Source organism: Pyrus communis, chromosome 9, assembly GCF_041283825.1.
Source record: "Pyrus communis isolate YQ-2024b chromosome 9, ASM4128382v1, whole genome shotgun sequence".
NCBI classification, from domain to species: domain Eukaryota; kingdom Viridiplantae; phylum Streptophyta; class Magnoliopsida; order Rosales; family Rosaceae; genus Pyrus; species Pyrus communis.
Window position 1 is genome coordinate 11,147,047 of NC_142573.1, and position 12,870 is coordinate 11,159,916.

General features: G+C 34.9%; 2 protein-coding genes across 2 annotated transcripts; one reads left to right on the forward strand and one right to left on the reverse strand.

Annotated features, from left to right (window-relative positions):
* Positions 1-5,582: 5,582 nt before the first annotated feature.
* Positions 5,583-6,528, forward strand: LOC137740039 (protein LURP-one-related 11-like). Its single transcript, XM_068479826.2, has 3 exons — positions 5,583-5,822; positions 5,913-6,143; positions 6,346-6,528. The coding sequence occupies exons 1-3, from the start codon at positions 5,583-5,585 to the stop codon at positions 6,478-6,480; spliced, it is 606 nt and encodes a 201-aa protein (XP_068335927.2). The 3' UTR covers positions 6,481-6,528.
* Positions 6,529-12,034: 5,506 nt separating this feature from the next.
* LOC148694248 (uncharacterized) lies at positions 12,035-12,628 on the reverse strand. The gene has a single exon (XM_088700654.1). The coding sequence runs from the start codon at positions 12,620-12,622 to the stop codon at positions 12,035-12,037; it is 588 nt and encodes a 195-aa protein (XP_088556780.1). The 5' UTR covers positions 12,623-12,628.
* Between the last annotated feature and the right edge of the window lie 242 nt (positions 12,629-12,870).

Below are 12,870 nucleotides of genomic sequence, written 5' to 3' on the forward strand. Positions count from 1 at the left end.
TGGTTAACTCTAATGTCTGGCACAATCGATTAGGACATCCATCCAATTCTGTTGTATCTCTCATGTTGCATAAGTCTAATATTGTTTTTCCCAAAGACTCTAGTCCTGTCATGTGTCAAAGTTGTTTAGAGGGAAAATTTTGCAAACTACCTTTTTCTTCCAGTGTCAATAAATATGTAATTCCATTTGAAGTGGTGCATAGTGATCTTTGGGGTCCTGCACCTTGTAAATCTGTGGATGGGTATAGGTATTATGTTGTATTCATTGATGAATGTACCAGGTATTCCTGGATTTTCCCATTGGTTAATAAATCTGATCTTTGTGCCATTTTTGTTGGGTTTCATGCTTATGTTCTCACCCAATTTTCTGCAAGTATCAAAGTTTTGCAAAGTGATGGGGGTGGTGAATACATTAGCAAATCTCTTCAATCCTTTCTTTTACAAAAAGGCATTTCCCATCAGAAATCATGCCCTTACACCCCTGAACAAAATGGCATGGCTGAACGCAAGCATAGACATCTCATTGAAACCACAGTCACACTGTTACAAACAGCCAAAATACCCTCCCAGTTTTGGTCTTTTGCATGTCAAACAGCTCTCTATCTTATTAATAGGATGCCTACTCCCATATTGTCTAACAAGTCTCCCTTTGAAGTCCTATATGGTGCTGTCCCAGTCATTACTCACTTGAGAATTTTTGGGTGTGCTTGTTATCCTTTATTACGCCCATATAACTCCACTAAACTTCAAGCCAAGACTACCAAGTGTGTCTTCTTGGGTTATGCTTCCAAATACAAAGGGTACATTTGTTATCTTGTGTCTCAACATAAATTCTTTGTGTCTAGACATGTGATGTTTAATGAGTATGAATTTCCTTATACAACTCTTTTGGCACAAACACAAACCAAATCCTCTGCCTCATTTGATGGTCTTTTTTCATCTCATGTGGTCACATCTCAGAATATAGTCACATCTCCTTCTCCACTTATTAATTCCAACCCTTCAAGTCCCTCTGAACCATCCCCCAGTCCACCATCTGTTGTGTCTTCCTCCATACCTCAATCCATTACTGGTGCAGTTTCAGCCACATCTCCCATCCCTGTGGCTCCTGATCATAGTCCAGATATTGTACACGTGGTTTCCTCTATCCCGCAGTTCAACTTACATCCGATGCAAACTCGAAGTAAGAGTGGTATTATCAAGAAGAAGGTGTTCCTTTCCACTCTTGAGACCTCTAATGATATTGATCTGTCCCTAAGTGAACCAGCCTCATATAAATCTGCTCTTAAGAGTTCAGTGTGGTCTGAAGCAATGAAGGATGAGATCAGTGCTCTACATAAGCAAGGGACATGGAGTTTAGTCTCTTTACCAGCCAATAAAAACTTAGTGGGCTATAAATGGATCTTCAAAATCAAAAGGCATTCAGATGGGTCCATAGCAAGGCACAAAGCTCGATTAGTTGCCAAAGGCTTTAGTCAAGAACCGGGTCTTGATTACAGTGACACGTTTAGCCCAGTTGTCAAACCCACCACAGTGAGGATTGTTTTAGCTCTTGCTGCACATTTCAATTGGTCACTCCATCAACTCGATGTCAAGAATGCTTTTCTTCATGGCATTCTGCAAGAAGAAGTATACATGGCACAACCACCTGGATTTGAGGATCCTCAGAATCTGTCTTTGGTCTGCAAGTTACATAAATCTCTTTATGGCTTGAAGCAGGCACCCAGGGCATGGAATGAAAGGTTCACTTCTTTCTTGCCTCGGTTGGGTTTTCATAACACTTACTCTGATTCCTCCTTATTTGTGAAGACTGTTGGTGCCCATACTGTGATATTGTTGCTCTATGTTGATGACATTATCCTCACAGGCAGTGATCTTCCTGAGATCCAACAAGTGATTCGGGATTTAACTTCTGAATTTGATATCAAGGACTTAGGTCCCCTTCACTTCTTTCTGGGCATTCAGATTTCTCAAACCCCAAACGGTCTGTTTCTGTCACAACAGAAATATGTGCAGGATTTGCTTGCTAAAACAGAAATGCTTGAGTCCAAGCCGTGTGATACACCCTGTCTTCCATACACCAGATTACTCACGGATGATGGGGTACCATATGCTAATCCTACCATGTATAGAAGTGTAGTGGGCGCACTTCAATACCTTACATTTACCAGGCCGGATATTGCCTTTTCTGTGCACCAAGTTTGCCAGTTCATGCAGAATCCGATGGTATCTCATTTCACTGCTGTCAAAAGGATTTTGCGCTATTTGAAAGGCACAATGGAGTTTGGTATCAACTACTCTAAGGGTGATTTGACTTTACATGCGTTTAGCGATGCTGATTGGGCGGGGGATCCCAATGATCGCCGGTCAACAACTGGTCTGGTTGTGTTCTTAGGCAATAACCCTATCTCCTGGTCATCCAAGAAGCAACAAACAGTTTCACGATCCTCAACTGAGGCGGAATATCGTGCTTTATCTACCACGGCAGCTGAACTGGACTGGATTCAACAGATTCTTACTTTCCTGCATATTCCCATCTCTGCGACACCTGTGCTGTTTTGTGACAACCTTTCTGCTATTGCCTTGTCTTTCAACCCAGTTCAACATCAACGGACCAAACACATTGAAATTGATGTGCACTTTGTGCGGGAGAGGGTTGCCAAACACAAGCTACTGGTGCAGTTTGTATCCTCCAAAGAACAGTTTGCTGATGTTTTAACCAAAAGCCTCAGTGCCCCTTTGTTTCGCTTTCATTGTACCAATCTCATGTTAGTATCCTCCAAACATGCGCTTGTGGGGGGATGATAGGGATTATAATGAAAGGCTAGGATGTTGACACTTGTATGGAGATTAGAGAGTTAGTTAAGTTGTTAGTTTGTTAAGAAGGCTGAGATGTATAAATACAGAAAGATGTACTAGCTTGGAGGTTAAGAAAATATACTGAAGATTACAGTTTCTATACTTCTCTCACTCTAAATTCTCTCGACTTTCTCTCTCTATATTTCTGTCTATATTAGTTTACAGTACCTCCCCCTCTTATTAAAAAATTAGACTAAATGTATGGTTCTTGTGATTGAATATTAAAGTCGGTGCGACATGTTTGTCCCAATACACAACGCACATTGGAAGTATGTGTTTTCCAAATTAAGAAATTAGTATTATTGAAGGAGCAGGAAAAATCAATGATGAGAATCCAATGGCGCCTGGAACTGGAAATATTAAAGAAGCATGCATGCAGAAATATACTCAACCAAAGAAATGTATTAAGTATTTAACAAGATAAGTCAGCCATCAATTATATATTTTCTTCTCCGCTAGATCTTATCCAATGAACACAATAAAAGAAAACCATTAATTGGATGCCAATTTAGACTTAAAAGAATAATCAGAAAGAAACGTTTCAGGCATGCCAAAAAGTAGCAGCCAAACAATTTACAAAGAAAAGTGTAAATGTCAAGTGAAAGAAATTAAATACGCAACAGATAGTAGAGATTGAGAGATTGCAAATGATGTTAAAAATATAAGAAGGCTGAAAACCTGCAATTAGTTAAGGATATATACAATCTCTTGCACATTGACTGGAAACTTATCAGTTGATGATAGTCTTTGATTTTTAAATTTACTTATAAGCGTATACAACGTCTTTATGTATCTATTTATTCTCATTAATGAATATTGTACTTCTAAAAAAAGTTTTTGGGTGATACCATAACATAGTCATATGATGTTATAACTAATATATCCATTCAGCGTATTTTACTTACAATACTAGTTAAGTACAAATCCGTCCATACATATTAGGCCATCTTCAACCGAATGGTCCAGAGGGCCGAAAATAGTTCGAAAACCGTCTCCAACTGAGGGCTAGGCTAGAGGGCTCGTGGGCCCCACGGAATCTGAAAGGGCCAAAGGGCCAACCGGCTGGCCCAGCCAGCCAACCCTGGGCTGGGCCAGAAATTCTAGCATTCCTGTCGGTTATATCCAATAGGAATTCTTGGCCAAATTTCAAATGCAACGACTAGTTGATGTCAATTAGCTGTTATTTTTTAATTTTTTTTTTACAATTTTATTTTTTTACACAATTTTTTTCCTATAACTTCTACTTTTTTCTATAACTTCTATTTTTTCAAAATTTGTTTTATGTTTTTTCTAAATTTTTTTTTTCCATATAACTTCTATTTTACAAAATTTGTTTTATGTTTTTTCTAAATTATATTTTTTCCCTATATAACTTCTATTTTACAAAATTTGTGTCATATTTTTTTTAAATTCTATTTTTTCCTATAACTTCCATTTTACAAAATTTGTTTCATATATTTTTTAAATTCTATTTTTTTCCTGTAACTTCCCAAGCCATTATACAACATTAAATTAAATTAAGTAACATGAAACAAATTATGTTTGCCCCTCGGTTGGAGACGGTTTTTTGTGACAGGGCTAGAACGAGCCCTATGGCCCTTTGGCCCTCGGTTGGAGATGGAAGCAAATATGGCCTTGTACTGTTTATTAAAATATTAATATCTTGAAGGACCGGAGGGCTAAAACGAGCCCTCTAGCTAGCCAACCTTCGATTGGAGATGACCTTATAACCCATGAATTATTATATACATAGCCCAGAATGGGTCATACACTATTAATTTATTTCATGCCTTTCTTTGTATTTAACCTTTGTAAGGAGCATGATATAAATGCCATATATAGTAGGTTTCTCCAAGCTGCAGACTCACTTCGCACTCATTTTTGTCAACTTGCAGCCTGCAGGTAGACAAGTACATACAAAAAGTGCGGCCAAATCCAACCTTCTAGCTATGAAATTCTAGTGATTATTTCAAACCTACTCCCTCAGACAAACTGTCAATACACAAATGGTTTTATATGCAAAAAGTAAGGGTCATGATCAAGATCAACAAAGCAAAACTTCCCAAGTGATCAGGAAACTCTGATTTTTCCAATAAGTAATTGGTTCGAAATCACCTGTATATGTTGACCTAGCAAATCTGTGGGCTTGCATTAAAGCAAAAAAGAGTGAACTATATATATATATATACACACACACACAGATATACATATATATATGTATATATATAATATCTGCAAATGAACCATTATATGCACTTGGCAGGTTAGCTGATGAGCTGAACTCCATACAGCTACAGTGAAAGCCGCAGATGACATAGGGCAAGCTGCTTAGTTTCGTTAGTGATAAGATTCGTATTGATCATATGATATTAAGACATTTGGGTATTAAAGACTGTAGGATTTACCCTTTTTATAAGATTAATAATACTCAATGGGTTTCTTAAGACAGTTGGGTATTAAAAATGATAATACCCTTTTTGGGTGTGCTTTAGTAATTATTTCTTAATAAAAAGTACTCAGATTAATTACAATTAAATTTAGAATTTTTATTTGTCATGCATATCTTCAAACTCAAGCAGCAAACGTCATAATCCAAATTATCATCAGACATTAATTAGTTTATTTAGTTTCTTTTCACTGTAGCTTCTTTAGTACATGCATGTGCATTTGAGAGCATATAAACCTCTTGGGGCTGAATGTACCATCAAAACATAAACTTCCCTGATGTTCATGATAAAGGTTCACCCTGAGGCACCACTCTCCTCCCCTGCCGAATACTTTACTTCGAAACAAGAAACATTCACCATATGGATGAAGTCACTCATACTGAATGGCAATGGCTGCACGGTCTTTGATTCGAATGGTAAAATTGTGTATCGGGTAGATAACTATGACTGCAAATGTAGAGGAGAAGTTTATCTTATGGATCTGAAAGGAAAAACCTTATTCACCATACAAAGAAAGGTAATTTTATAGTCGCTAGCTAATTATAGCTCCATTAAGATGGAGAGTATACTTAATTTTGCTGACGATCCTGGTGCTTTTGGTATGCAGAAATTCAATTTGCTTGGGGTTTGGGAGGGCTACAGATCTACAGATAAAGAGATGAACCCAAAAAAGCCCGGATTTCAAGTAAAAAAAAGTTATAGGTTGTGTAGAGGAAGGTCGCAATGTAAGGTTGTTGTAGGGCTAGACAAAAACCAACCACACCAATACAGATTAGAAAGCTTGAGCAGCAAGTCATCCTACAAGATACTTGACAAGTTTGGACGACCAGTTGCAGAGGTAAATTTTGTCTTACCTTTATATTTTGGGAATTGTTGTAGTATTTCAATTGTTCATTGTGTGCTCATATCTCTCTCTTTTTCTCTCATTCTTTTTCATCAGTAATGAGCTCATGATATAAATTTTTGAGTAATAATATAACTGAAATAATATGTTATTGATAAATCATGTTAATACTAATTAATGGTATTTTATTTAACAGGTAAAGAGGAAACAATCAACATGTGGAGTGGTTCTAGGAGAAGATGTTTTGACAATGGTAGTAGAGCCGTTCATAGATCATAGTCTCATCGTAGGGCTTCTTGTTGTGTGTGGCCTCATCAACCGTAAAATGTGAAAGTGTGGAAGCAAGTTAACGACAAATGTCAAGTCAAATCAAGTCGTATTGTCCTATATATTTTTAGATAGTTTTATATATATATATATATGGGAAGCAGGATCCCTTTTTTTTTTTATTTTTTTTTTATTTTATAAAAATGAGAATTAGTTGTGGGGCTCACATCACATCAAATTTTAACGATCCAAACCGTCCATTTTTTAAGTTGTATCTCATAGATCATCCTTACAAAATATTAGCCAAATCGGAAATATTTAAGACATCTAATTAGATTCAAAGAAATGAACGAATACTTTGTTATATAAGAAACAACTAAATTTGATCTTGATAATTAAATAGGCAAATGGTTTCGGATTGAATTGAATTTTTATAAGGATGATCTATGAATTGAGACTAACAAAATGGACGATTCGGATCGTTGAAATTCGATGTGGAGTGGGCCCCACATATTATCCCCATTTTTTTTCAAAAAATGGGGATCCCTTTGTATAAAGGGCCTACTTATATATATATTGAGGATCTCTTAGTTTTCCACCTTATTTTTACTTTAGAATCAAAAATTGAATTAGGATTGTATTTTGTAAAGACTTTTTAGTCAAAATGGTCCATGAGATTTGCATAACTCATCATTTTGCTCCCTGAGATTTGAAATCAATAGAATTTGGTCCTTGAGTTTGTCCATCATCAATCATTTTGGTCATTTCTTGAAAAATCTCTATTAAATAAGAATAGAATAACCAAAATACCCTTAATTTTTGTCAAATCATTTTGGCCCATTATTTATTAAATTGAGGGTATATTTGTCATCTTGATCCTTATTTAACATAATTTTGCATTGAAGGACCAAAATGATTGATGTTGGATAATCTCATAAACCACTTCTATTGATTTCAAATCTTAGGGACCAAAGTGATGTGTTATGCAAATCTCAAAGACTATTTTAGCTAAAAAGCCTTTTGTAAATGATTCAAAATAGTGAAAAGAAGAGACATCCTAAAAATGCATTTCGTGAAATTGATCAACTATTTAGGTTTTTGTTAATCACTTTTGTGTCAAATTCAGGGAAAGTTAAATTTAGCTATTTTTGCCTTATTAATACCGTTTATGAACCCGTAATCGAAATCAAAATGTGTAATTGGATTCCGATTACAGGATACCTCCGTTCACTAAACTTGAAGGAATAAAAAGAAAAGTGGGATCCACACAAAAGGATTTCAATTTCTCATTTTGAAGGAATTGGACTCCTTGATGGAGGTGGTAATCCAATTCCGGGAGCATGGAGGAATCGGAATCAATTTTTCTTACCCATTATGCCCTTAGATATTTACTATAATTTCACTTTTGCCGACCACTGCTGTATGCAGCTAACAAAATGACCTTTTGCTAGGTTGTATTTCTTGAATTTCATGTGTCTTTAAAAAACATATGGATTAAACCACCATTGGGTGGCCAGTGGTTGGAGGCGAATTGCAGGCCTGTATCTCAAGATGGTGAATCACAAGATGGTGGATAGGGGAAGACTGATATGTCTTTGTGAGTCTTCTTGGCCCCCATAAGGGTGGATTGCCATGGCGAAGCCACCAGCTGATCCATTAAAATAAAAAACATATAAATAAAAAAAAAACAAATAATTAATGTTTATAGGGTAATTAATATTAAGGTTTTATTATGTTCCAAAAAATATCACTAATGATACAATTCATTTGAATAAAAAATTATCCAATCATTTAGCACATAAATATGTTATTTAAAATGAGAGTATTTTACTAATCATATTCATTTCTATTTCGATTTAGGTGAACTAGTTAACAACTTATATGAACTCAGTCTTATTCTTACTCCGATTTTAGAACATTTAAGTAAACAGTTTCAAAAGGAATCTGATTTTGACTCCTCCCCATTCCAACTCCTCCTCAATTCAGTTGCTCTTCAATCCAATCCTCCTATTTTGTTTAAGATTACGTAAACGAGATCGACAAAGTGTCATATTTACTATCCATATCCACTAATTTGGCTTTGTTTGGTAGGACTATTCTAATTAAAATGGTTTATTGTCATGTCTCGCATATGACACTCCTAATATAGAACGGAACCAAAGTTAAATTTGACAATGCGTCGTGTTATAATCTTACCATGTTTTACCAGTACATAGTAGACCACTTAAAGTTCATGCTCACATTGTGTAAATCTCTTATAAACCTAACCGAACAATACTTGGCCTAAATTCTTAACCTCTCGTACATACTCATGCCATACATGATTTTGTCAAATCTAGCTAGACTGGATTTCATCTCAATCCAATTCTAACCTGCCAAACGACCTAAGATACTACTATGTCATCAGCTACATCACTTACTATTATAACTCAATTTGTGTCAAATCAAACTTATCATGTGCCAAAATGTCCATACGCAAAAAAGAACATTTAAAAACAACTAGTGTCGTCACTTAATATTATGATCTAATAGTTTTTTTGTTTCCTTCTAAGTGAAAGGGCTACAAATACCAATATTTACTATTCCTCCTCCCCTTATTAAGTATTTGTCGTTATATAAAAAATAAAAATAAAAACAAAAGGACTGATGTCTAGTAAAGGATGGGCCAACTTTTAAACGACGATCCAGCCACATCTCTCATCTCAAGGCATATTTGGAGTTACAACTAAAGGGAACTTAGTTAAAAGTGTTTTTATTATATTTATTTAAAACATTTATAGGAAAATTGAAGTGTTTATGGAAAACACTCACAAGTTTTTTACCATAAAACATTTAGATGTGACGCTTAAATGAGCTAAGACCGGGTCTATGTGTTTTCGTCAAGCACAATCAGAAGCACTTTTCCATGTCGTAAAGTAGTTTTATCCCATTACAAATAAGAGTGGGCACTTGAAATAAAAAACCGAAACACAAACATAAACCGAATTGCACTAAACAATTTGATTTTTATGGTTTTGAAACGGTTTCGATTTGAAACCTAACCATAATGCGAAAAAACAATTTGGTTTAAGTTTTGAACAAAAACGCAAGGACACACAAATCAACTCCCCAAAACTCAAAACTCAAAACTTTCTCTAATTTTTCCCAAAACTCAAACTCTCCCTAATTTTTTTCATCATGTCTCATAAATTTTCTATCCATCCAATCACTGGATGAATGCCCTTCACTTCAATCGTATCCACAATTATGCGGATTTATTGTATCGAATTTGGCTAGGGTATTAATTGTATGATTTACTTCTTTTATTCTTTTCTTTTCAAGTTGTAAATAAATTACAACTCTCGTTATTTTTTTTTTCCAATTTGTGTGGATTTGCTTTTTGAATCCTTCAATTGGATCCAAATCCACAAAGTTTTGTTTAGCTACAAGTTTTATGTTTTACTTTTATTATTCTTTTCTTTTTCCCTCTTTCACCTATGCTACTTTATTTGGTTTAATTTCTTTATTTATGGTATTTGTGTACTTTAATAAAATCTGTGTTGCTTTCACGACGAAAATTTCAATTAAATTATGTTTAATTTATTCGTTTTAGTAAAATGCTTTAAAAGCATTCTATTAATTTTCATTAGAATAAGTTTTTTTTTTCTCACATATCACATACTTATGTTTACATAGTATATAATCATTAATCCATAATTCATATATGTGTTGTGGTTTCATATGACATTCCCTAGACAATAATTTTAAATTTTCATGTTTTTGAGCAACTTTTCACCATTTACATTGAAGGCAATCGATATCAATATATCTATCGATATTTTCATAAGTTTGCATATCGATATTTTCATCGATACTAATATTTTAAACACTGAACAAATCTCAATAAGGTTTTGGAAAGTTCTCCATTGGTCGTTTCTCCAACTCTTTGACTTTTCTCTTAACTCTTTTAGAAAACCGCCCAAATTCCCACACACATGTCTCTCGGAATGTCAATCCACCACCTTCTCAATCTAGGGCTCTGCACTTCCATTCAATCAATTGCCACCGCCAGTCAATTCTCCCCTTCCATACAGTGCATTGCCACCTCCGGCAAGATCTCGCCTAACTACTTCTTCTCCAATGTGGGCTCTATTGAGAATGCCCAGGACACCAAGGAGGTATTTGACAAAAATCCTCAAAGGCTGGTTCATAGTAGGATCGACCACACAGATAACCCCAAATGCCCCAAATGCTTACTGGCGGTATAGCAACAATTCTAGTAGCTTTAGGTATATCGATCGATATTTCACATATTTATTTTTTACATAGTATCTAATTATTAATTTATTATTCATACGTGTGTTGGGGATTCATATAACATTTCCTAGACAATCGATACAGATATTGGTATCGATATATCCATCGATATTTTCATAAATTTGCATATTGATATTTCTACCGATACTGATATCTTAAACACTGGGTATATGTATGGTGGTTCTAGGTGCTTTATAACCACAAAAGTTTATTCAACCACAACATTATATTCGATTGGTAGAATTGTTTGTTGTACGCCATCATACAAGTTATATGACGGTACATTAAATGGTTTGAATGTTTCGGTTTTTAAATTAACAGATATGAAAGAATAAAAAAAAGTGGATATCTGATTCGAAGTCGTTTATTTCTCAGTATTTTCTGAGGATAATTTTTCACGTTAATGGCCCAAACGGTCTGTTGCTATTCACATATAGGATCTCAAGTCCACTTTGTAAGTTTTTGGTTGGGAACGAAATTTGGGAGCCATTTAACACAACGACAATACATAGTACGGTCTTACCTATTTTCATAAGACTTGTTACCTTTGTTAAGGATTTTGAAAGAGTAGATGGTCACTGGAACATAAGAACGCAAAATATGTTATGGACTAGAAGCCAGTGGTCATTTTTCGAAAGAACAAATGTGATAGCGATGCTATTGATGATCGAAAGGGTTTGGACCGTTTGGTATGATTTTTTCAAGATATTTTTCATGGCCCAGTGCATTTCCTATGTTGTTCATTATGATTCTACATTACTCTATTTGTTAAAGTTTATGTATTTGATTGATGTTTTTAAAATTAACTGAACATAAACTGTTTTTATAATTACATAGTTCATTTCAATACTTATTACATAACCACTTCGCTCTTATGAGCTCTAAGACCATCTCCAATGGTGATCTAAAACCTAAAAATATTTAGCCCAGAAACAGTTTTTCTATTCCAACCATTCTGACCTAAAATTTTAGCCCCAGATTATCAAAGAATGAATTAAGGCTATTTTTTTTAAATTAACTTTAAAAAAAAAAAAAACAATTATGTAGACTATCTTAAATTAATTTTATGAACATTTTAACCTAAAAATATTTAAATTCTGATAAATTTTGAAAAATCACTAAATCAATACATGAAAATCATGATAAACCACATAAACTTTAAAAAAAAAAAAAAAAAAAAAAAAGACAATTAATAAACCACATAAACTTAATACAATCGAAAACTCATAGACTACATAAATTTAATAATGATATCCATCATCTTGACTTGGTGATGGACTTGGGTGATAGTCTTGAGATGAATCATCATCTACTACATAAATTTAATAATGATATCCATCATCTTGACCTGGTGATGGACTTGGATGATAGTCTTGAGATGAATCATCATCTTGAAATATACTCCTTGTGGCATTCCTTCGTAAAATTTCCTTTTGTTTACCACGTAAGTATTTCTTCCTCTCTGGAGTGTATTTGTCGAGGTCCTCCATTATCAAATTAGTTTCGTACCTTTCTTGCTCCCTATCCCCTTCTTCCTTCATGGCCAAAAACATTTGGGCCGATTCTTCTTGCCGACGGCACTGGTTTTCGTTCATTCTTGCCATTTCGCTAGCAAATTGTGCACGTATCGGATCTTGGGACTTCCCTTTTCTCTTTGCTTCCTTTTGCTTATCTCTACCTGGGGGCCTTGGAAAAGAAGAAGTTGGGCTCATTTGGTCGACACCTTCATTGTCGGCAAAATTCACACCTTCATTGACATCATTTGGGGGTAGGGCTTCATTATGAAATAATCTTCCACATTGTTGATTCGCATCAGTTCCCCACCTCGGACAATCCTTGAGGATGTTCCAAGCATGATGCAACTTAACAGCTTGATTTTTTGGTGTAGTTCTTGTCTTGTAAATTGCCATTGCTTTGTCACCCTATGCAACAAATACATAAAAACAATTAGTTGCAAAATACTATTATGTACATGACAACTAAAATATCAACAAAGAAACTCACAATTTCTGAGGCGCCCCTTCCACTAAGCATGTCAACCATGGCTCTCTCCAAGCTTCCTTTCCACAAAGTGCACGCTTTGTTGATAATCTTCTACTGATCATAAACACCACCAACTTCCCTTCGACCGGCATTGGAGTTTTCATGGAACTTATCA

Bases quoted from the DNA above. Each gene is read 5' to 3' on its own strand.
- LOC137740039 (XM_068479826.2), top strand. From the start codon at position 5,583: ATGTTCATGATAAAGGTTCACCCTGAGGCACCACTCTCCTCCCCTGCC. The intron at 5,823-5,912 runs GTAATTTTATAG...TTTGGTATGCAG, and splicing joins TATTCACCATACAAAGAAAG to AAATTCAATTTGCTTGGGGT. The intron at 6,144-6,345 runs GTAAATTTTGTC...TTTATTTAACAG, and splicing joins TTGGACGACCAGTTGCAGAG to GTAAAGAGGAAACAATCAAC.
- LOC148694248 (XM_088700654.1), bottom strand. From the start codon at position 12,622: ATGGCAATTTACAAGACAAGAACTACACCAAAAAATCAAGCTGTTAAG.